This window comes from Diceros bicornis, chromosome 16, assembly GCF_020826845.1.
Source record: "Diceros bicornis minor isolate mBicDic1 chromosome 16, mDicBic1.mat.cur, whole genome shotgun sequence".
Lineage (NCBI taxonomy): Eukaryota > Metazoa > Chordata > Mammalia > Perissodactyla > Rhinocerotidae > Diceros > Diceros bicornis.
This window is the reverse complement of record NC_080755.1, coordinates 50,899,960-50,925,425: the sequence shown is the minus strand read 5'-3', so window position 1 is coordinate 50,925,425 and position 25,466 is coordinate 50,899,960. Positions and strand designations below refer to the sequence as shown.

The 25,466-nt window shown below is 43.8% G+C and overlaps 1 protein-coding gene across 1 annotated transcript in view; it reads right to left on the bottom strand.

Moving 5' to 3' along the window:
• PMAIP1 (phorbol-12-myristate-13-acetate-induced protein 1) overlaps positions 1–20,956 on the bottom strand; it is a 50,157-nt gene extending 29,201 nt beyond the window's left edge. Inside the window, exon 1 of the mRNA XM_058556620.1 lies at positions 20,953–20,956. Coding sequence (XP_058412603.1) covers positions 20,953–20,956 — 4 coding nt within the window. The remainder of the gene's footprint in view (positions 1–20,952) is intronic.
• Positions 20,957–25,466: the final 4,510 nt, after the last annotated feature.

Here is a 25,466-nt window from a genome sequence, read left to right as displayed (position 1 = left end):
AGAAAAATATAAACAACTCTTTTCTGGACTGGCAGTGTAGAATCAGGAGAGTTAATACAAGTTAGACTATCCCCTGCGGTAGGCTTTTCTTACACAAAAAGCAGCAACCCACTATCCATCCCTTATAGCTTTTAATCAGTGAAATTTTCTGTAATTTAACCATTGCAGGCTATTTTCTATAATGTCAGAATCTCAGTGACGTTCAATTCTATTTTTAGCCTGAACACCTACTCCAAACTTCCATTTCCTTTTCTAACAGTATTAGGTCATAATAACTGTGTTTACTAATAGTTTCTCAAGTTCCTCTTATTCATCGGCCCCTATGTAGCCACATAATCACTTTATAAATAACACATGTCCGGGGTTTTTATCTGCCTTATCTCATTTGTATGGCTTTTAAGTTGAGTGTTTTCCCTAGAATTTCTTAGAAATCAGGCCTTCAGTTTGGAATTTCTTCCGCCTATTGACATACTTATTATTTTTTTTAATTGATGTCATAATAGTTTATAACATTGTGAAATTCCAGTTGTATATTATTATTTGTCAGTCATCATATATGTGTGCCCCTTCACCCCTTGTGCCCACCCCTCAACCCCCTTCCCCCTGGTAACCACCAAGCTGTTCTCTCTGTCCTTGTGTTAATCTTCCACATATGAATGAAATCATATGGTGTTTTGACATACTTATTTTTAACTCTTGCCTTGACCTTTGTTCAGATGTGTCATAAAGGCAATAATTCATGGCTGGAGACATACACCTTTCCTGAGCTGGTTTTGAAAAGCAAGGAATGAGAGAGTAATCCTATCTGTGATGCAAACTTTGTTTACCAGAAAGTCAGCTCTGTAGAAAAACACTTCCCAAACCCCTGCAGATGAATACAGAAGACCACAGTGCCCAAACTTCCCAGGGCCGTGGTTCATTGTGATGGTAATGACTTTGTTAAGGATCTCTGCAGGTGCGTGGAATCTTTGGAATATGCAGAAAAACTCATGGCTTTGTGTTAGTCGCCTCCAGCTGGCTGGGACTTTCCCGAGATGAGCATCTATTCAGCGGTTGTGGACTGAACTGACTTCCATCTTGGTTGTCTCCGCCTCTCCTCGAGGAGGTCTGAAACTTTTTTTAGGAGGGTTCCAAGTGTTGACTCCTCTCCTTTTGGAACTGGGAAAGGGATGCTTAACTAGGTAGTGCATCCTTTTGCGATGAGAGGAGGAGGATCTTACTAGTATATTTGGAGGGGTGGGGGTGATGGTCAACCAGCTGGGGAGACATAAACAGACCCTCCAATAACCACTGTGGTTATGGCCAGAGAGGCCTGGTCCTGATGCTAATTACATGGGCGCAGCTTGGGCCGAATGTGCCCCAGGGACCAGAGAAACTCCCGAGTTCTTCTTTACTGCTTATTCCAGATGTCTGTCAGCACCTCAGATAACCAGGCCCAGGTCCCCTGTCTCCTGCTAATTACTGGCTCTTTAGGACACTGGCTCTGCATGAGCCAGACCTAGAAATGTTGTTTACCAACCGACTTTACCTATTTGGAACAGAGACTCATCTCTTTCTGCCTTGATTTATAGCCCTGTAAGTACAAGTCCTATGTCCTGTGCTAGAGATTTAAACTTCTTGAAGGTGGGATCCCTGCCCAAGTCTTTAGTGGCCCAGTGGCTAGCCTGTGCCTGGGACAGAGAAGGTATTCAATATTTACTGAACGGATAAAGTGGAATGTGATTGTCATTGTGGAAACATTACCAGGTGGTAGAGCCAATGGTCCAACAGAGCTGACACAGTCTCCCCAATCACTGGATAACAATCGTTACCACTTATTGATCTCCAACAAAGTGTCAGAGTAGAGACAGAATATCTCTAGTCAATGCAACCACCTTGCAAGACAGACAGAAAAGTCCTCTTTTTAGGTAGGAAAAGACAGATGCTAAGAGAAATTAGGCAACTTACCTAAAGCCACAAAGCTGGGAGTGGCAAAGTCAGGAGGTTCATTTTTCTCCAAGGCCCTGGGGAACTTCCCCTACATCAAGCCACCACTCAGTTGCTAGAGATGTGCAAAGTGAGTTTGGAGTCATGACACTCAGTCTAGCACCCAGCCTAGTAAAACAGGAAGTGCTAGAAAGTGGGCCCTGCTTGCCCTTAATGTTGCTGCACAGCCCTGTGGGGTGAGACGGAAGGCCTTGCTGGCTGTCTCCCCGTAGCACGGGCAGCTGCGTTGGTATTGCATCAGAGCCTTGGCGCCATGTTGAAGGGGTGAGTAACAGACAGGCTGCCAGCTACCCACCCTGCCTGCATCTGGCCTAAAAGCCCTAGAAAGCAGTCAGAACAATCAACTGTCGATGTTAAGTGGGAAAAAATACCAACATGCATTTCCTCATTGAAACTCAAAGTCAGTCCTTCTGAGACAGGAAAATGCGTATGGAAATTGTTTGAGACAGCCATTTCCTTCCCCTAGTTCTGCCTCAGTCTCAGCTTCCCCCTGCAAGGATGATCAGGATGTTTTGGTCAGTCCCTGTGGCTGGCCTTGGTCCTCCCTCAGTGAATCTCTGGGTGGAGTGGTGGTCTCCTTCCTCTAGAATGGCTTGTCTCTCATTTCTGCCCTTCTCTGCCAGAGTCCAGAAGTGCCCACGTGTTCTCTACCCTCATCCCCAAATCCCCAGCCCTGGTGTGAATCACGTCTGCACGAGAGTATGTATTTTAAGGCATTTGATTAGAAAAAGCGTCTCCTTCTAGGAAGCAGGGTTTGCTCACTCCCTTCTGTGCAGTCACAGGGACTGGATGAGTTATGAGTTACTCACAGGTCCTGAGAGTTAAGACTTCAACACTGTTTGAGAGGAACACAACTCAACCCAGGAACTGATATTATGTGTATAGATTCCTTTAAAAACTCTAGTTGAATCTATTAGATACTGTTGCCTGTTTCTTCTCATTTATAGCTACTTAGCTGCTGGAGAAGAAGGACTGTTGGACATACAGCCACCAAGGAATGAGCAGAGATGGGTGACCGGGGGGCTCTACTCCCCTTGCAGTCAAGTGGGGTGCTGCAGTTGTTCGTAGGGTGGCCTCAGAGGCAAGGGTTCAAATTGTGGCTCAACCATGATGTAGCACTGCAACCTGGGACAGGTTACTTAGTCCTAATTTCCTTTGTCTCCAAAGTCAGGATAATAGCAGTACCTACCTCGTTGGGAAGCTGTAGGTATTAAATGAGATAATGGCATAAAACATTTAGCACATGGTATGTGCTCAGTAGCTCCTAGGTATTTTTGCTACAGGGAGTACTGTGAAAATTCTTGTCCCGGAAAAATATGCTAGAACTTGCCCCTAATTCTTAACCTGTCAACATCTTCTATCCATTTCTTTGCTATGGTTCAGTTGAAGTAACAGATATCATAATAGCTCATGCTCTGCAATTTTTTTTTTTGTGAGGAAGATCAGCCCTGAGCTAACATCTGCTGTCAATCCTCCTCTTTTTGCTGAGGAAGATTGGCCCTGGGCTAACATCCATGCCCATCTTCCTCTACTTTGTATGTGGGACGCCTGCCACTGTATGGCTTGACAAGCGGTGCGTAGGTCCGAGCCAGGGATCCGAACCTGCGAACCCCGGGCTGCTAAAGCGGAGCGCACGAACCTAACCGCTACACCACTCAGCGGGCCCCATTCTCTGCAATTTTATACTAATCAAAATACTTTCATATTCATTATCCCAGTGCCTCAAATGATGTGTGCTTCAATATTTATTTTCACTCTTCACAGTTTCCTCCGGCTTTAGATGGGCTAGCTAATAATGGTGACATCTTATAAAGGAAGGGAGCCTGCCAAGGGGCCAGGCTATATTAGTTTCCTAGGACTGCTGTGACAACAAAGTCACAAACTGGGTGGCTGAAAATAACAGAATTGTATTCTTTCACAGTTCTGGAGGCTAGAAGTCTGAGATCAAGTTGCTGCAGTGTTGGTTCCTTCTGAGGACTGTGAGGGAGAGTCTGCTCCCTGCCTCTCCCCCAGCTTCCCGTGGTTTGCTGGCAATCTTTGGCGTTCTTGGATTCTAGAAGCATCAGCCCAATCTCTGCCTTCATCTTCACCTGGCATTGTCCTCTGTCTGTCTTTATGTCCAAATTACCCCTTTTTATCAAGACATCAGTCATACTGGATTAGGGCCCACCCTAATGACTTTAACAGATGATCTTAACTCATCATCTGTGAAGACCCTATTTCCAAATACAGTCACATTCACAGGTACTGGGAGTTAAGACTTCAACATCTCTTGAGAGGAACACAATTTAACCCAAAACATGGGCCTAACATGCAAGTCATTTAACCCTGTTGCTATCAGACACCTAATATCCCGGCTTTTTCAGTTTCCAGAAATAGATTTTTTTTTTTAATAGTGAAAACATTTGAGGATCAGAGGCACCTGTAAAAAATATGAATTAAGGAACACCAAGGGAGTTGTTCATTTTTCTTCTCTTGTGCTTTAGGAAGTTTGGATTCTTTACTTTTGTGGTGGGGCTGGACCCTCAGCAACTTAGTAGCATTATGGTATTGGTCTCTTCTGTAGTGTGGTAAACAGCTGGAGGAGAGAGAGAGAGAGAGAGAGAGAGAGAGAGAGAAATGAATACAATGGAAACCCATCCAAATCCTTAATTCATGCAGGCTCTTTGGTCTCTCCTGTTTTGAGAACAGACTCCAAAATAATGACCCATATCAGGATTTGGCAAACTACAGCCAGCCATCTGTTTATTTTTTTCCTTCTTTTAACTTTTTATTTCCAAAGTAATTATAGATCCACAGGAAGTTGCAAAGATAGCGCAGAGAGATTCCCTGTACACTTCACCCAGTTTCCCCCATTGGTTGCACATGACGTAAGTATCAGCTATTGCTTTTTAAAAATGGTTGTGCCGGCCAGCAATATTATATGAGGATTATTTGCTGGAAAATCCGAGCTGGCTCACCCACCCACACACTCCTTTAAAGGAACCTGGAACCACGGTGTCCCTGACACCTTCCACGGTCTCCAGACACAGACGTGTAGCTCTGAGCTCAGTCGGTTTCCTCTGACTTGGTTGACCTGGCTGTTTTCCCTGAGGGGATTTCCACCATCCAGTGAGGGATGCTGCAGCCTATTTGACAGGGGGAAAGGGGAAATTTCAAAGTGGGGACAGTGTCAGCCTTTGCCTTGAGGAGACTGAGGACCTGAGATTCTGGAGGATGGTGTGTATTCTTGGTTTCACCCCACGCGTTTTCATTGGTGGCCACCTGGAGAAAGCTGCTATGGGACATTCAGAGGGAAAGAAATGGGTGCTGCCACCAAGTTGGCAGATGAAATGGCTGATGAAATGCATAAGACATTAACCAGTAAGGGTGTCCGCTCCTCAGAGCTCAGACGAGGTGCCAGAGGGTCCTAAAGAAGGAAGAGCGCCCCAGGGAGATGGGAGATGCGAGGGACTCAGGAGGATGGCAAATGCCCTCATAGGTGGCAAAAGCCCATCTATCTATTCTGTTTCTTTTTTCTAATTATAAAAGTAAGGCTCCTCACTTAAGAGTTAGAAAATACAAAAAGGTATAAAAAGAAAATAAACACCACCTGTAACCTACCACCCAAATAGTTAAAAAGCAAAACAAAAACAAACTTGCTGTCTTTTTGTATGAAAAATGCGTGTTACAAGAAAATTATTAACAAATTTCAACCATTTCACTTAAGAGAGAAGGTAGTGATGTTTTCCTTTCTAGAATGACATTTGCTGCATTGCAGCATCCACCCCTTGTTCTAATGGCGCTTTTGGAAGCAGCGCAGAATAATCCCACGGTTCTTCTTCAGAATAGCACCTTCCCCCTCCTCCAATCCTTGGCAGCCCATCCACTGCCCTAAGTTAGGTACTGGGGATGTAGCAGTGAAAGATGGAGCCGTTTTCTCAAGAAGGAGTTGGGAAGTAGACAAGAACATACCCAGTGACATAGAGATAACATCAGAGGGTTTGGGAACAAAATGCAGGGGCTGCCATAACAAAGTACCACAAACTGGGTGACTTAAACAGCAGAAATCTATTGTCTCACAGTTCTGGAGGCTGGAAATCCAAGATCAAGATGTCGGCAACATTATCTCCTTCTAAGGACTGTGGGGGAGAATCTGTTCCAAGCCTCTTAGCTTCTGGTGGTTTGCTGGCAATCTTTGGTGCTCCCTGGCTTGTAGAAGCATCATTCCAACCTCTGCCTTCATCTTCACCTGGTGTTCTCCCTGTGTATGTATCTGTCTCTGTGTCCAAATTTCCCCTTTTTATAAGGACACGGTCATATTAGAGTAGACCCCATTCTAATGGCCTCATTTTAGTTTGATTAGCTCTGTAAAGACTCTATTTCCAAATAAGGTCCCATTCTGAGATACTAGGGTCAGGACTCCAACATATTTTTTTGGTGGGGGACACAATTCAACCCATAACAGGAGCCAATCATGACTGAGGGGGAGTGAGCCAGCGGCTCATGCAAGAGAGAGCCCACTGGTACACCTGGGGAATTGTAAGTCCTTGATTACATAGACCCACTAGGCTGGAGAGTACAAAGAAGGGAGAGTAAAGAGGAAAACAAGACCCAAACCTTGAAGGGCCTTGATTCTCTCCTGGAGAGTGATGAAAGATTTAAATCTGGGAGGAAGATGGTCACAACACGTCACGGGACAGCGTTGTAGAAGATGTTTGGAAAGCCAGAGGAGGGGACCAGTGAGAAGGCACTTTGCTATCCTCTGGCCACAATTGATGAGGGACTGTGCTCAGAGTTTTGAAGGCTGCTCTCCACTTGGTCAGTCATGCTCCAGGTTAAATGTGCCCAGTGCCTTCAGTTACACAGGACACAGTCTGCCCTGCCCTCCTCTCAGGTGCCCAGCCCCCACTCCACCTTCCCTTCCCTCCAACTTTCGTTCCTCTGCTCTGACCCTATCCACTAGGGTCTGGAAAAGCCCTCGACCACCCCCGCAGCCTCCCACTTCTGTGCTTCTACACAGCCTCTGCCTGAATGCTTTGTCCCTATTTGTATCCCTGACAAACTCTTTGGCTAAATTCAAGAGGCGGCTCAGGTGTTCCCTCCTCCGAGAAGCCCCCCTGACGCCCCAGGCAGACTGTTTCTAGATGGCAGTAGTAGTAGCACTTATGACGTTGGATTGTATTTTTCTGCTAATGTGGCAGCGTTCTTCTAGCTCACTGCTCTTTAATATCACCTGGGGAGTCAAAAAAAAAAAAAAACCCTGATGCCTGGGCCCCACTTACAGAGATTCTGATTCCATTGGTTTGGGTTGGGGCCCTGTGTTTTTTAAAAGCTCTCCCAGGTGATGCTAATGCACGACCAGAGTTGAGGACCCCCACTCCAGACCAGGGGTTCCCAAACTTTGGCATGCATCAGAACCACCTGGATGGCTTGCTGGCTGGGCCCCACATCCAAAGTTTCTGACTCAGTGGTTCTGAAATGGGGCCTGAGCACTTGCATTTCTAACACGCTCCCAGATGGGCCCGGGAGCTTCCAATCCTGGGGTCACACTTTGAGGACCACCTGTGACCCTTTCTACTCCAGTAGCTTCAGCATCAGCAGGGGGTTTGCTAGAAACGCAGAGTCTTAGGCCCCATCCCACACCCACAGAACAGAATCTTATTTTAACAAGATCCCTGGGCGATTCATGTGCACATTAAGGTTTAAGAAACACTGCTCCAGACAGCAAATTCCTCTATCAGGAGCCATGAAATTTCACTTTTACATAGGTTGCACCTAGTATTACCTGACACACAGTAAAACACTCAGCAAATATTGGTAAAATTAATGAACACCAACAAGCCCATTGAATGTTTATTCCTGTCAACTGAGCGATTTAATTGTTGGTATCTAGAAGCATGAGTATATACGGTCACTTAAGCAGAACAAAGAGACCCAGTGGGAGCTCCTGCATGAAAGACCCAGCTGTGGGCCCCGGGGAGGACACAACATATTCACCCATCCTTGAACCGAGATTTAGTGCAACTATTCTGGGCCAGGCCAACACTTAGGCCCTGGGCATAAAATGCTGAGCAAGACTCAGTCTCTGAAGTGGAGAAACTTACCACCTAGTAATCCTGAAGCATTTGCTCATTTCTTGTTGTGACCACTCAGCCCAAACATCAGTACAAGAGGTGGTAGGAGGTAGTCCCATACATCAGCCACCATCTGGAAGGTCCAACCCAGGGGTCTCTGGAGAGCTCAGCTGAGCACAGTGATAGCCGAAAAGGAGTAGTCAGTATTCCTTGGGAGGCCAAGAGGGCAGATGGGCACCTGGAGTGTGTGGCAGGTGGTGGGGCCATCATCCAAGTGTCTGGAACAGGAGTTCCCTTCCCAGAATGGGGACCAGCAAGAGCAAAGCAAGGGAATTTCAGAGGCTGATTATTGGTCAACTATCCAAGACAGAAAGAAAGATGGAGACTCAATTGCTAGGACTGAAGAAAAAAGAAGTGATCACGTTTTAGGGATCAGACAGAAGCTCAACTTTGGACCTGGGACACAAATGAATTTACCAGAGCCAGACCTGGTATCCCAGGGAGGAAGGAAGGAAGGAAGGAAAGAAGGAAGGAAGGAAGGGAGGGAGGGAGGGAGGGAGGGATACTTAAAGGACATGGTCTCCTGAATTTCCTCTGGTTTGTAAGAACTGAACCAAATATTCCATTTTGACTTTAACCAGAAGGGAAGCAGGCAGCAGTGCCCATTTCTGCATCTATTGCTGTTTTCACTAAATCTAGAAAGTTCTATGGGAGTTGCAAAGAGAATTTTGGAGGGCCTAGGGAACAAATGTGACTTAGAAATGCCGTCTGGTGAAATGCAAGCACTGTAACCAGAGCTGAGAGTTGACACAGCCCAGGTGGTCAAGGGGCACAGGATGAGAGCCTTCCTGCCTGCCCCTTCATTATTTTTGATTGGTCCACTAAGACTACCTCAGACTAATAAAGCATCTGGGAGCCAATCCAAGCTACTTAACTCTAAATTACTGAGGTGCCAGCAGGCAACTAGGCTTATAAATCTGCCTTTTATTATCTGGTTGACTTAGCCAGGTCTCTGAAAGGAACACTAAAGTTTTATGGTGTACTTTAACAAGCCGACCTTCAGAGTCAGGCTTTGTCCTGGATGAAGTTTTCCCCTGGCAGCAATCAAGGTCAGACTAGATCATCCACCCTGCCCTGATGCCGTGAGCTGGTGGGTTGAGGTTAGACCATTGAATCTGAATAGATTTCTCACTCAATATAGTGAAATACCCTTGTCTTAATGTACGTTGATGGCACACACACACAGGATAATTATAAAGATTTTTTGGTTGCTCAGTCTTTTATTGTTGTACCACTTTAGGGAAGGTGATTTGGAAATAATAGTTTCTCATTTCTTTGAAATAGTTCCTTTTTTATTGCCAGTTATTACTATTCAACTTCAATTCATTTGCTTTTCCATGGAAAGTCCATTTAAATACATTCAAATTGTTTAAAAGGTAAATGTAAATACATGTTTAGAATGTCTACTGCTAAGCCCCAGAAAATAATTAATAATGTGGTTATAGTAAGAACTTGGTTATAATAAAATAATTAATAATTTGATTATAATAAGAACTTGGTTATAATAAGAAAATAATAATTTGGTTAGAATAAGAAGTCAAATACTTAACGCTATTTTTAGGAGTAAGTAGATCTATGATTGAGGATTATTTTAGTCACAGTAACCCAATCATTTTTCCATTTTCCATTTTCCTTTTAACTAACTTAAATTTAGTTAATGAAAGAAAGATTTTCAACTTATGTTGTGGCATTTCAACCTCTCAACAGTGTCCAGAGGAATCTAGAGTGGATAGTAGAAAATGACAAGACACAATTCTGACAGAAAAAACAAATCTGTGAGTCATTCAGTGAGACAGTGGGGTCTGAAAACCATCACGATGACCTAATCAAAAGTCCCAACCAGACTTAATTCCTCACATTGAAAATGTAATGTCTTTGCCTAATCGCCCAGGGTTTCATTTTCCTTGTCATTGTTCATCAGTCTGATTCATCTGAGAGTTTATCTGCCCAAAAGCAAATTCCAGTATCATTTTGTCACTGGTCCAATCTATGAGCTATAAAAAACACTGATGCTCTCATTAGATTGTGCTTCCAAAACATATTTTAATAATTATGAAGTTTAAAAGCCCAATTTTAAAAGAAGCTGGACTAAAACTTATACATCCAGATAAGAGTAATTGCCTTCAGGGTTGTCCTCACAGTTCGTTCAACCGTCTCATTGCCAAGAAAGTTCTGGAAACTTTTCAGAACCCAAGATCGATTCTTTGAATATACTCTGGGGTGTCAAATCTTTTCTCTCTGTTTGGAGCTTTGCTTTCCAGAAACAACTTAAAGTTTATTCTTTGAGTAATGCGGGTGGTCCATCTGGGTAACACGGGGTCTAAAACCCAGTTTGGACTCATGGGATGGATATTCTTGTATGGTTTGTAACTCAATTCTGAAAGCAACCCCAGAAGAGTTTCATATATCTTTTAAGCAAAGTAGAGATCATGGGCAAGAAGCATAGCTTCCCCAAGTGGCTGTTTTAAAGTGACAATACTCTGGCTAGAAATCACAATGCATTTTTAAAATAAATTTGTGTGAATTTACAGCATGGCTCAAACACACACACTTCTGAAGGGGAAAATGCTTTAGGGAAAAATAAAGAGAACTTTAAAATGTTTTACTTTTAAAGTACATGCTTAGGAGGAAAAAATTTGATTGCTAACCCCCACACCCCACCTCCCGCCCCACACACAGACACCAGAGTGAGATGAGAGCTATTTCATTGCCCCTAGTGCTGCTATTTTTCAGAGAGACTCAGCGAGTTGAGAACAGAATTAAGGAAAATAACACAGGCCTTGTGGTGATCAGGGAGCCTGCTAACCCAGTTCATGGTTCTGGAACAATGCTCTCCTTCCTCTCCATAATTTACGCCTACAAAAGTGCTCAAACTAATAACCCCCAAAATCCAGCAATTATGAGTTTAACATCATGGATAGTCCAGACCCCAAGTACCACTTATAATGGTTTGCATTGATATATTGCTTTATGTTTTTTATGGGACTTGCTTGCATGATCCTCCTGAGAGTTAGGCAGAACAGGTGGCTTCCCCCTTTTTTTTTTTTTTTTTTGGTGAGGAAGATTAGCCCTGAGCTAACATCCGATGCCAATCCTCCTCTTTTTGCTGAGGAAGATTGGCCCTGGGCTAACATCCGTGCCCACTTTCCTCTACTTTATATGGGATGCCGCCACAGCATGGGTTGACAAGTGGTGCCTCCGTCCGCTCCCGGGATCTGAACCTGCGAACCCTGGGCCGCCAAAGCGGAGAGCGAGAACTTAACTGCTACACCGCTGGGCCGGCCCCAGCTTCCCCTCTTTAAAGATGGGGATGTTGAAGCACAAGGAGTGGAGTTCTTGGCACAAAATTGCAGGACTAGTTAGCAGCTAATACAGATTTCAAGCTTCAGGTCTAATTAACTCCTAGGCCAGGGTTCTCTCATGTCAGTATGCTTCTGGTGTTGAACTAAAATCAGTGCAACACTATGCATTCCAAAATTTGCCCTGAAGTAACGTATGAGGTCTACTTAAAACATACTTTCTTGTGAAATGTTTTCGGCAAACCAATACTGTAAATACTAGCGCAATGGATATCTGTAACCACCTCATCCAGCTGAACAATTAAACCGTTTCAGCTAGAATTTAAACCTCCTCTCCATCCCTTCCCAACCTCATCCCTCTGCTTCCCCGGGAGTAGCCACTCTGCTGGGGGAGGCGGGTAACATTGGAGTACTTTCTACATGAGGACAACTTGCTTGCACCTTGGTGGAATGGATCTCAAGGAGTAAGGGTCTCTGTGACACTTCAACCCTTGCTCACCTGCTGCCTTGTGAATTGACTGCAACCGGGGGCTGGTGAGAGTGAGCTGCGGCCTGAGGTCCTGCACAGAGCAGTTATCCAGCCAGTGCACTCTGAAATAGGCTAGGCTGCCTCGCCTCAGAATTCGTCAGGTAGGAGAGCAAAGGGAAGAGGGAAATTCTACCTCCCCAAATACTAAATTGGAGTCCCCCCCCCCCCAGTTTCATTCTTCCCCAAAATGCACCTGGCATAGAGTCAGGTAGGTGAAATCAGAGGGCCTCTTCTCACTTTTCCTTTCTTGCTCCCTTTTGTTAGGGCTCCCCCTCTCACTCTGGTGTCACCGCTCCACCTCGGATCCCAGATGGCCCCACAGGGGACCCAAGTACCCGAGCTGCCCGATCCCCCCACATCTGTCTGCCCTGACGAGTCTCCCTCCCCAGAAACCTGCCAGCCTCAGACTTTCTGTTTTCTGCCCCCAGTGGACCTTACCAACCCATACTCATTCCTGCTGTGCCTTTCAAAGCGATAATTTTCTAAACTAAGCTGTGGTGAAGGGAAGGGATTAGGGAGACACCATAAAAGGAGGGACGGTTGTGCATTTGAACAGTAGTTCAATGCCTTGGCCTCCCCCGCCTGCCTCACAGGAATGTTTTAACTGGAGGGAATTTCCCAGCCCCTGGTGGCGGAGAATAGCCCCAGGGCAGGGGGTGCGTTGGGGGAGATCTTTGCATGTAAACAGTGCCTCAAGATCTAGGTCTACACTGAGAGGGAATGTGGCTCAGGCTTCACACTCAGGAAGGGCCTCAAATTTGGATCCTTGATGTTCTCTCCAAAGAACTTTCCCAAAGATAATCACATGGTAGTGAACAATGTTCTTCATACAGCTTCAAATTTGTGTCCGTTAGCAGACCACACAGCCATGGACCAATTGTTTTTATGGATTCTGTAATTACTGTTTGATTCTGATATTGTATTTCAGCATAATTGTATTCTATCATATTTTTGTTTTAAAAGCATTCGTTAAATGTGCACATTTAAAACACTTAATATTTTTGGAATTTGTTTTTCCCAACTTTTTATTTTGAAAAATTGAGAATCTCCAGGTGTTGAAAGAGAATGCAATGAACATATCTTTCACCAAATTCACCGACTGTTAACATTTTGCCAATTTTCTTGATCTCTGTCCCTATTTCCAAATACCTATGGGATATACATATGGAAAAAAACACACACACACATATCCTTTTTCTTGCTAAATCATAAATTTAGTTGCAGAAATCACAACACTTCACTCCTGAATACTTCAGTATGTGTCTCCTGAGAATAAAATCATTTTCTTAATAATGACAATGCTATTATCACATGGTATCAAAGGTACATTCTATCAACAAACAGGGAATTATGCTCCACCCCCTTGAGGGCGGAGAATCTACAAAAATTATTTGGAATTCTTCGGCTCAGGAGATTTGTCTCTTCACCCCATTTATTTATGTAGTGTTAAAGTAATTAAACACGGAGCCCATTAGACTAGGTGGCTCTCATGCCTGGTGGCCTAAACAAGCAAACCAAAATCTAAGTTTGTAAATGCCTCCAGGCTACGAAATGGAAACCTAAGGACAACCCATCACAAACAGCCCACTGGGCTTGAAGCTGTAGCCAGTTAACCATTTGCTTACGGTGCTTCTGCCTTTTCTCTGAAGTTTCTCCCCAGCTCCTGTTGGTGGAGTCTCCTGACCACTTCCGGTTTGGTGCTGCCCGGGTTGAAATTGATTCTAGTTCATATAAACTCTTAAAATTTTTAGTACACCTCAGTTTATATTTCAACAGTTCTCAATCGTTTATTTAGATCAGTATGGACTCTGGATATTCGTTTTACACTTTAGGTTGTAATCCAATATATTTTTTTTTTATTTTGTTGCTCAAATTGTTCCAGCTTTGGCCATTGGGGGGAGCTCTTTCCGTTGTTTCCTGTGTCCTTTTGATAGACTGGACTCTCATTATTGTGCGGTTTTGGTTAGGTTTTTTTTTGTTTTGTCTTGAACGCTTTCTTATTTTGTGCCACAACAAGATGCTCTTGGCTCATCTGGGATATTTTCTGCCTGAGTCCTAAAGTCAGCCATTTCTCCAAGGAGCCCTGCTTCCTTTAAAATTGGAGAATGAGATTAGAAACCAAGATCTGGGTGCTAGGTATGCTCATTGTTACTGGGATGTTGTTACTTCTGGACCCTCTCAGCTGACAGAGCAAGGCGCTAACTTGTGCATATACACCTATTTATAAATATTTCTATATGTAATCATCTGTGTCTACGTTAAGCTGAACGTGAGTTCATACTGATGTCTCCAACTCTAATCCGTTACCACATGGATCACTCTAGCCTCCTCCCCTTGCTTGTCTGTAACCTCCCATTGCAACAGTGAGAAATCTGGCTCCCAACCTCTGCCATCTACTTACTTAATTGTTCATTGACTTAAAAAAAAAAAACTAAACGTTCACATCCATTGCTGCCATTATTCTTTTTTGATGCTCTAATGGTCCCAAATTTGGCCAGTGGGATTCCTTCCAAGCTGTGTCCTTTCACACATCTCCATCAGTCTTTGAACACCTCATTGCTTTTGGCACAAGAAGATGTTCTAGACTCACCTGTGCTTTGTCTCACACATAAAATCAGACATATCTTCAAGGATCCCAAGTTCCTTTTGATAGGGAAGTTATTGTATTTAGAGAACAAGATCAGAGTGCCTAGTTTGCTAATTGCTACCAGGTTTGTATTGCTTTTCTGCCCTTTCAGTGGACAGGGCTCATTATATCCATACAACGAGTTTTTAGTGATACCTCCAGTTCAAATCCAAATCCTACAGTATAGGATTTTCCCTTATTTTCCTTTCTTCTGTATTTCTATATTCCCTCTCCCACAGTGAGAACCCTAGTTGCCACCAATATCAGAATATTTACTCATTTATTCTATCCTACAGCACACAGTATTTTCAAATTCTCCTTTTTTTTTTTTTGTTCCTGAGGAAGATTGGCCCTGGGCTAACCTCTGTGCCCGTCTTCCTCTATTTTGTATATGCGACACCACCACAGCGTGGCTTGATAAGCGGTGTGTAGGTCTGCACCCAGGATCCAAACCTGCGAACCCTGGGCTGCCGAAGTGGAGCGTGTGAACTTAACCACTACACCACCAGGCTGGCCCCAAAATCTCCTCATTTTTAAATACATCTGAACATCATGTGACCTGATAGAGGTTCTAATTATCACTGCAATGGGAATCACGTGACAACATATAAATGAATCGTACATGTCATACACTTTACATTTACACAGTGTTGTATGTGAAACATATTTCAGTTAAAAAAAGAGAGGATGGTAAGAAAAGGAGGAGAGTGAGACGTTTCAGAAGAAAAATGGACAGGTCTAAAAGCTGTTTGGATGGAAGTAGGAATGAGGGAGAGAGGGGGATAAAAATTACATATATGTTGGGCCAGCCCCGGTAGCCTACTGGTTAAGCTTGGCATGCTCTGCTTCAGCAGCCCGGGTTCAGTTCCCGGGAGCAGACCCACACCGCTCCTCAGTGACCACGCTGTGGTGGTGGCTCACATACAAAATAGAGGAAGATTGGCCACAGATGTTATCTCAGGGTGAATCTTCCTCAGCAGAAAAAAGAGGAAGATTGGAAACGAATGTTAGCTCAGGGTGAATCTTCCTCAGCAAAAAAAAAAAATTACGTATGTGTAGAATAAATACATGTGTGTCACACAAGTGCCTCAAGGGCTTACAAAATGCATATAGGTGTTAATGATCTTCATTTAGGATGAACAATTGTTTTGCAGTTAGGACACAGAGGAAAAGAAGTTTAAGAGATACGCAAGTCTTCCAAAATACCAGTAGTCAGGAGAAGAAAACAACTTTGACATTTAGTTTCAAAACTTTGTCTAGGACAGAATGGAAAAGGAAATAAAATTATGTTTTATTGAATTTTAAAACAGTATATATAAACTTAAGAAAGCAAAGTGTGTGTAAAAAAAAATATATACCTGAACCTCCAAAAAATGGAAGGGACCCAGGCTTGCCTCAGTGTCCCAGGGGCCCTGCTTGCGATCCCTGCCTGTCGTATCACATGGGGGAGGCCAAGCTGATTCTGTCTATGTGTAGGGCAGGCCCCAAACTACCTGGGCAGCGGAAGATAAAGGATAAGCTAGCAAATGTCAGAGAAACCATTCTCCCTCAATTCTGGGGTCGCTTGACACTGTTAAAAAGGGAAGAGCAGGCCCAAAATGGGGTCACTTATGTTAAGGCCCCACATCAGCAAACGAAGACTTGATACCTAACATAATTGCAGTTTCAACTTCCCAGGAACCGTAACCTTTGACCCGTCAACATGGAATTTCCTGGCAGGCACTAAGAGGTCATCCACTGATAGACCCGTTCTGTTCTCCTTAGGATGGCACCTTGCCTAAAACAACACATTCTTTGCTAATAATTTCCTTTGTTCTGCTCCCTCTCCACCTTTAAAAAATCTTTCCTTTCTGCAGCTCAGTGGAGCGCCTTTCTATTTGCTGATGGGATGCTGCCCAATTCATGAATCACACAATAAAGCCAATTTGATCTTTAAATGTACTCACTTGACGGGGGCCAGCCCTGGCCCTGTGGCCTAGCAGTTAAGTTCAGCACGCTCCACTTCAGCGGCCTGGGTTCAGATCCCAGGCAAAGACCTACACCACTCGTCGACGGCCATGCTGTGGTGGCGACCCCCATACAAAATAAAGGAAGACTGTCAACAGTTGTTAGCCCAGGGCGAATCTTCCTCAGCAAAAAAAAAAGATGTACTCAGCTGAATTTTTGTTATTTAACAATAATATTATGGTGTCCTATTTATTCTTGATACATTTCTATATTTTCTTCGGTTCATTTAAGTTCCAGTGTAAAGGGAAAAAGACAGGAGCTACTTTGGCAGGGCCTCTTTGGCACTGACTTTAAATTGTACCAATTCTGCTGTATTCGGAGACCCTGGACTGCGAGCCAGGGGAGACCTCTGCGTCAGACCAGCCACGTGCAACGAGAGGACAGCCCCGGCTGATCTTTAAGAACCGTGGAGCTGCAAACCAGTGAAGATTAGGATGTGCCCCTGAGAAACTTAATACCACTGAAGCACAGGGGAGAATTTACTGGAAACGGTTTAGCATAGGGAGATGAGCAGGATTATGAAGGGTTTGGGAAAATTCATAAAGAATGGACAGTGATCTCGTGGGCCTGAAAAGCAGGCTTTTGGAATAAATTTTTCTTTTTTTTGTCTTCCTTCTTTCTTTCCTGGACTTCATGTGCAGAATTAATCATACTTCTCATTCACAGCTCATTATCAGCACAGTTATGCAAAGTAATCTTTGTTTATTTTTCTCCTTCACACCACACAGCCGCCCCAGTGACCTTTTATAACATTAATCAGATCACACCACTCCTTCACTCTCAACCCTCCAGTGGCTTCCCATCACACTGGAATAAAATGCAAAATTCCTGCCATGGCTGATGAGGCCCTGCAGAACCTTGCCCCTGGTTATCTGTTCAACCTTTTCCTCCTCACTCTTTCCTGGTCAGGGGCTCAGGCCTTGATCTTCAACTGGCCAGGGACGGTCCAACCCCGAGGCCTGGGCCCTTTCGTTTCCCTCTACCTGGAATAGGCTTCCTTACACCTTCACATAGCTCTCTCCCTGTTTTCATTCAGGTCTCTGCTCCTGTCTCCCCTCCGCTCCCCAAAGAGCACCCTCCATCCCTCACTGTCTGCTCATGTGTTTGCTGCTTCTCTCTTGCACGGTCACTCCCTAACATTATATCAGTCAACTCTTTATTGTCTCTCTTCCACGCTAGAATGTAAGCAACACGGGGCAGCGACTTGGACTAATTCACCACTTCATTCCCGGCTCCTGGAACAGTGCCTGGCATGCACAGCTGGCTCCATCACTGTTTGTGGGGTGAATCCCCACTTGCACTCTCTGTTCCCCGTTTTTACGCCGATTCTAACAAGGTTGCTAAATGCTATTCCATATAAGCTTGTAAAATCCTTAGTAGTATATTTATTACATCTGTGTGGATTTCTTTAGGAGGACGCTGGTGAGTTTGGGAAAACTGCATCTCTGCCTAGTTGTGGACAGAGCAGTCAGAGCTCCCCTCACCAAGAGCTGAAGGGTGGGAATTGGGCTCTACCAACATTGGCTAACTCATTGAGAAGTTTGCTTTATGGGGAGAGAGGGAAAGAGAGTGTGAACAGGAATGCTGGAGGATTTAGTGCCAAAGAGATTTTTTTTAATAGGTGGATTTATTGATGATCCACAGTTCTGGGAAGGAAGCTGTGGGGACACTTCTTATTCAGAACCTATTGGGAGGAGGCGTGTTCTCCGGGTAGATAACAGGCATCCCCTTCACCTAGAGGCAGAGAAGAGATGCATTCAAGACATCTTCATGGAGAAAGATGCCACTCAATGCTACTCTGCTAATGCAGCAGCTTCATGGCCTGAATCTTCTGCGTATAGGAATAACATAATAGGAATTAATAAGTTATTACTAAATAATTATTTATAATTATATTATAATAATAAATTGTGAATAATTATCAATAAAATAATAATGCAGAAATTAAGGCCCCAGCTACTGGTTAAAACCCCAAGTCTACATTTTCTGATCATAGTGAATTTTCTTTCATACTGAGTTTCTGTCTCACGTTGCAAATTTAAGGTAACTAAAACGTTAATTTGGACTTGATGTAGGGATCGTACGCTATATGCAATATACTTAATCTTTAAGTGAAATGAAATTTTAAAACGCTGTTTTGACAAATTTTTTGAGGTTATTAGACCAACTCTAAACATAACCCAGGTATCACCAATCTAGACATGGGTATCCTTGGTTATCATTCCAAATGATGCCTGGAAGCAAGACGACCACACCAGTGTGCTGTGATCTGGGGAGCTAACGGCCGTCCGTCCTGGATTAGGCCTGCCATCCAAGCCTGGTTACTAACAGGGCCTCCGGTCGCTCTTAGAAGTGCCCCGGTTCAAGATTACATTTCTGCAGTGTCTGCGCCCTCTAGTGGCAAGATAGTGGGAAAAAGTGGAGACAAGTACACTTCTCTGAAACAACGCTCAGGAGTAGATTTGTACCCATTTCAGGGTGTAAAACTAGAGTTACAAAAAAGATATCTAGTCTCCTAATCATCTCATAGAAATAATTAGAAAATCATGCAATTAAAAGGTACAAAATGGACGGAATGCTCAAAATAATGTGGGTTTTTGTTTGTTTTTTATTTTTACATAAATTGGCAAAATTTAAAATATTGTCAAAACCCAGGAAAGACATATGAAAAATGAACACACAGCCCTATTGCTGGGAGTATAAATAGGTTTAACCTTTCAGGAAGGTATTTTGACAATAGGCTTCAAGATGTGGCGTGTTAATATTTGACCTGGGAATCGTATCATAGGGAGTTTATGGAGGATATGTTTACACGAGAGCCAAAAGATGTATATAGCAGAATATTCATAGTTGGAGTAAAAATTTGAAAACCACCAATGTTCCCAAGCAAACAAGTGATTAAATAAATATGGTTCATACATGGAATGGAATATTATAGATCTATACTTGACAATTAATAAATTGTTGAGTGAAAATAAAAGATTATGAGACAGAATAAATATTATAATTCCATTTATTAAAAAATGTGTGTCTAGGTATGCTTGTATATACATATATATATACACATACACATACACACAGGAAGATGTCTGAAAGGAGGAATACTAGAACTTTCACAGTGGTTCTCACTAGATGCTTGAATTGCAGGTAATTTTTATCATTGTCTTTGTATTTTTCTGTATTTTTTGAATAAATAAATGAATAAGTATCTTTTTTTTTTCCCTCCCCAAAGCCCCAGTGCATGGTTGTATATCCTAGTTGTCAGTCCTCCTAGTTCTTCTACGTGAGCTGCTGCCACAGCATGGCTACTGACAGACGAGTGGTGTGTTTCCACGCCCAGGAACTGAACCCAGGCCGCTGAAGCAGAGCACGCTGAACTTTCACCACTAGGCCATCAGGGCTGGCTCCACAAGTATCTTTTTTATATATTAAAAAAAATGTTATATTCAAAATCAAGCTAAATAAATAAAATTGGTTACTTAAACTGTAAAATAAATGAACACAATTTTTTTCCTTAAAAGCCATGCTGATATACTATCTAGCAATAAAAAGGAATGAACTACTGATTCATGGAACAACATCCTAAGTCTCAAAAATATCATGCTGTGTGAAATAAGCCAGACGTGTTTCCATTTATATGACTTTATAAAAGAGGTGAAACAAATCTATATCGACAGTAAGCAGATCACTGGTCAGCTGAGGCCCCAGGTCGGGGATTAACTTCAAAAGGGCATGTGGCAATTTTTTTGAAGTAATGAAAATATTCTCTGTTTTGATTAAGGAGTGGCTACACGGGTGCATATATTTTTTAAGTCATGGAAACGTACACTGGGGATGGATCCATTTGATAACACACTAAAGCAACGCTGCCTTCCTGCACGTTGGGCCGCTGTGGCTTACAGAGACAGGGCGATTCACTTGGAATTCCTTAACTCAGGATGGGCATTTGGGGCCGGTCCTGGACACACATGTGAAATCAGCAAGATTTGCACTTCCTTCTCCCTGGATCCCAGTCTGTCCCCCCTCACCTCATTCCAGCCATGACCTTAAGCAACACTATATTTCACTCTCCCTAATAAAAAAACCCTCAGAGCTTTTTTCAGAGAAATTTTTGTTCAGAGAAATTTTGTTCAGAGAAATTTGTACATTGCTATAATCGGTGTACATTTTATACTGCCCAGAGGTGTTTCTATCTTACTTACATCTACACCTGAGGCTAGGGAAAGGAAACCCAATGAAAGACAGTGGAGAGAAGCTTCTGTGGGGTAAGGTCTCTGGGAGACCCTTCAGAGATACCCTCTCTGTCCAACGGCACAATGTGCCTGACTTGTGGCCCACTACCTGGCACAGTTTCAGTCTCTAGATTTTTAGAGCTGCAAAGGGCCTTACCCATCATCCGGTATATTCATTCATTTGTTTGTAACGCTAGTCACTGAATGCCGTCTGCGTTCCCCTGTGCTGGGTACTAAGGGCTCAGAAGAGAACTAAGCACACAAGTCCCCATCCGTGTGGAGCTGACTGTCGTGTAGGAGATTCCAAGATGGCAAATGGTGTCGGATGTCACCACCTGAGTTCTCCAGCCCCTCGAGGAGGCCAGGGTAGTTGGAAGGCATGGTGGCAGATCACTGGATTTCTCTCAATACCATACTTCAGGCGGCAGAGCCAGCAACAGAGATTGGTACAATTAAGGTCAATCTCACCCACCCTGCAATTTATTTCTGAAGGACCTGAAAACAGAAAAGATAAGTGATTTTCTTATTATTTTTGAACTAAGTCACTTGAAGGAATTTGTTTAGAGGTGTGCTAGATAAATTGTTCCAGGAGAAGATCATGTTTTCCGACAGTTATTTGTGTAACTGTGTTACTTCCAATATCCCTCCGACTCCCTTGTTTTGGACCCAAGATACAACGATTTTTAAAAGAAAGAGTAAATATTCATTTCACGACGACTCCATAGTGAACTCAAGTTTGTAGCATCTGAAATGGTATTTTCTGGAAGAAAAGTGAGAGGCAGAATAGAATAGAGGTAAATAAAACATTAAAAAAAAAAACCCTCAACACCCTTACAAAAGATAGTGGAATGATTTTAATCTAATTGGCTGGGTTTGGGCCTGTGAAATTTCCATAAGTACTATATTTTCTTGTTTATTTTAAATCAGGTTTAAAATTTACATTCAGTACAGTTTGCTTTTTTTATATGTATAGTTCCATAAATTTTGACAAATGAATACAGTCATATGGGCGCCACCAGGATCAAGGTATCAAATATTTCCACCTCCCCAAAAAAGTTTCCTCATGTCCCTTTCGAGGTCTCAAGATACAACATTTTGGAGGTGAACCAAAATTTCAGTGGAGATGTCACAGTTGGGAAGCCAGGTTTTCCGTCTGGGAGAATGCCATGTGCAAAATTCAAAAGCACTCAAGGCAGCTAGCCTGTTTTTGTTGTTTCTCCCCGTCTGTAGTCTCCCTGTCCTTCCCAAGTGTCTCATTGGTCTAAATGATTTTAGCAGGGCACCATTGTTCTTTTTGCTTTGCAAATTTGCTTTTGATTTAAATGAGAATTAGATTGAGTTACAATGGGAGCAAAAAAAAAAATCTTATTGAACTGAGTCTAATTCTAAAACAACACAACATTATTGATCAAGGAAGAAAAAAAGGAAGACTGGTGGGTTCCTAAGCTGCCATCAGGCTGCTAGGGCTTGCTTAATTCTTGGTGTGAGGAGGCAGGCGGGGTGACTGGGTGCTGGGGGGAGGGGACCCGGCAGGCAGCACCAGCCCAGGTGCCTACCGCCCTTCCAAGAATTCTAGTCACCACCAGCCCCCCAGAAACTCTCCAGGAACATCACCCTGGATCAAACGGAATGCAGGAGGATGCAAAGATATTTCCACAAATATTGTCACCTGGAGTGACATTTCTACCACAGTCATGTGGGTGAGGACACAAATTCTCCTGGAATTTTCATTGCTTTAAAGAGTGTTCATTTCAGAATACCATCAACGACGACTAGCTGTTAGGGTCCTTTGTAGCACCAAATACAATTCTCTTTTACTTTTGTGAAAAGACTAATTTGATCTTTCATTTGGGGATGTGTGAAGGTTTGAGATATGTTGAGATAACTAGTCAAAACATTCTGTCGTCTCTAGGAGCTAATGAGCACAGATGCTGGGGGTGCAGAGGCCCTTGCCTGTCTAGACCACCTGGGTCTTTTATTTAAATTAGCAGGATGCCTAGAAGTGGATCATCCTGAGTGATCAGTGAACATCAAGATGAAGAAAAGTAGTTAATACTACCAAGTTCTCATAGGAACCTGTGCAAAATGCTTTTGTATCAGAGTGATTTGATAGCAAGTAGCAGAACACCCAACTGAAAATGGTTGAAACACCTGGGGATTTGGGGGGATGATAAGAATCCTATGGGTGGTCGAGACCTGCATGGGTTAACTCACAGCTCCGCGATGTCTTCCAGGACACGAGCTCTTTCATCTTGTCACTCTGCCTTCATCAGCGTAAGGGGAACCCCTCAGGATTTCAAGAGGGCCACCACAGTTCCACACACCCAAGGAGCCAGGGCCAGAGAAGCAGTCTCCCCAGCCTCATCCCCAGTTTCTCCTGTGGTTGGAAAGAAACTTTCCGATTGCAGCATCTGTATGGGAGGTGGTTTCTGTTATGAGAAGGGAGGGGAGGGGAATGGCTCTTGGCAGATATGCAAGAGTGTCTGCCACAACTTGACACCAGTTTCTTCCCTGACATTCCACCAGAGCCCTATGAGATGATGTATTGCCCTCCTTTGCAGATTTGGAAACTGATGCTCCGAGGGCTTCAGTCACCTGCTCCAGAGAAGGCTGGAGTCAAGACTTGAACTCATGTCCGTCTGGCTCTACATTCCAGACTTGTGTCCACTACACTATAATTGAAGTCCTGGTTTCCAGAGCAAAGTAAAAGACAATATCATACATTAAAATTGTCATAGGCTTACACCCAAGGTGAAAATGAACAGGTAGCTTTCACGCCTGGAATGCTTGAGATGCCTCTGCCAAGAATCAATCTTCGAGTTAAGGAGTTGTCTCTGAGATACCACTGTAAAAAATGCAAATATATGATCTATTTGCATATATTAACATTTTAATTGCGAATCAAATATGTATCTGATATTCTGGTAAAGAACACAGATAGATAAGTTCTGACAAGTGAAGGGGGAGAAAATTTGAGATAAACTTGGCATTAGGTGGGGGGCAGTGGCTGTGATAGAACAGGGAGGGAGCTGCGGACACCCGGAGACATGGAGGAAGCTCCCTGGAGCGGGGACCCTGAGGAGAGGGAGGGTCTGGCTGATCTGTCCACCCACTGCCTCACCTCATCTTTCATCTCCCCTGCCTTCCCCACCCACATGTGCATCAAACTTACCCACAGATGGGTAAGTGGCTCCCCGAAGTTCAAGTTGCTCCAGTTACTCCACTGACATCCCCCTTATCCAGAAGAGAGTGAAATCACACTCTAACATTTGAAGGTAATGCAAAGTTATCTCTAGAAATTTTTGAAACCTTATATTTCGTTTCAAAAACGAGTGCGATTTTGCATTTCTACTGCAAAATATATCTCAGCCACACACTGTTGGACATAATGTGACCGGTTGTGGTCATATAAGCAGAAATGATCAGACTTCAGAAGGCCAAGCCCCACTCCTCCCCCACTTGTGGTCCTCTCTTTTCCAGGCGTTCCTGCCCTATGTTCTGCTAGGAAGTCTGGGGGATTTTATGTGTGTACCCTAATGTTCCACTCTCATAAGCTTGTGGGTCCTCTCACAGTTCGTCCCTAAGTTCACTGAATCAATAGCCCTGCACGAGGCCAGGGTCCAGATAGCATCCTTTTTTTTTCCTGTGTTTCTTCAGGAGCCAGAAAGGAATGAGAGTGTCTCTCCTAAATTATATTAATGTCTGGCAGCTCCATAAGCCCTGTGTTCTGTCATCTCGCGTCACTCTGCTGGCCTTGGGCCCCTTCCTGTCCTGCTGACTGTGCTTGTCTGGGCCCTGGGGAAACTCTTTCCCTTGTCGCGTCATAGAAGAGGCTCCTAGCAGAGCACATCTTTCACACCTTTCCTCCACACCTCAGTCCTCACTTTCCAGCAGGCAGCCCTCCTGGGCTCAGGGGGGATGCCAGGGGGCGTTGGGTGAGGGGCAAGCACAGCCCCACACTGCCTGGAATCGCTGTTCCTGCCTGACTTAAACATCCTCCCACTGAGTTTGACTGCCCTGCCAGATCTACTCATTCAGTGCTTTTTTGTTTTCAAATCTCAGGGGCTCCATTGTCCTTCTCCATAGCCCGGCTGTCGTCAGGGTCTCAGCCCGTTAGATATATTCATAATAAACTCTGATTGTGAACAAGGTTCAAATTCTTTCTCATGGGGTTCCTGGGTCCCATTCAAATCCAAACCCCTGTTAACACTCCCCAAACACACAGTGGCCATTCGGAAAGTGTCACCCGGAGCATAAAGACAAAGCTAGTCTTCAGGGGTGGAAGTGAGAGACAGCTAATGAATCTCAGCTCTGACCTAGCCAAGATACCTTAGTGGGTGAAAGGTATGTTTAATATTTAAATTGCTTATTAATGAGTAAAGGTGCTAGTTCAAAAGATATCCTATGTTTCTCCCTTAAATTACCCTGGGGACACACACATGTGCTCCTCACCTGGCCAAAACCTTCTTCCTTCAAGATTCAACTGGGCACCATCTTATCCAGGCAGCCTTCCCTGGCCATCCTTCGTCCCCATGTCAGCCTCAGGCAAATATACCCGACTCTGGACATGCTATCGTCATGATTGTAATCATTTGTCCCTTGTCTCCAGCCCCCATCTGTGCCTTGTTGATGGCGCTTTTGTCTCTCATCTCTGTTTTTCAAATACAGTGC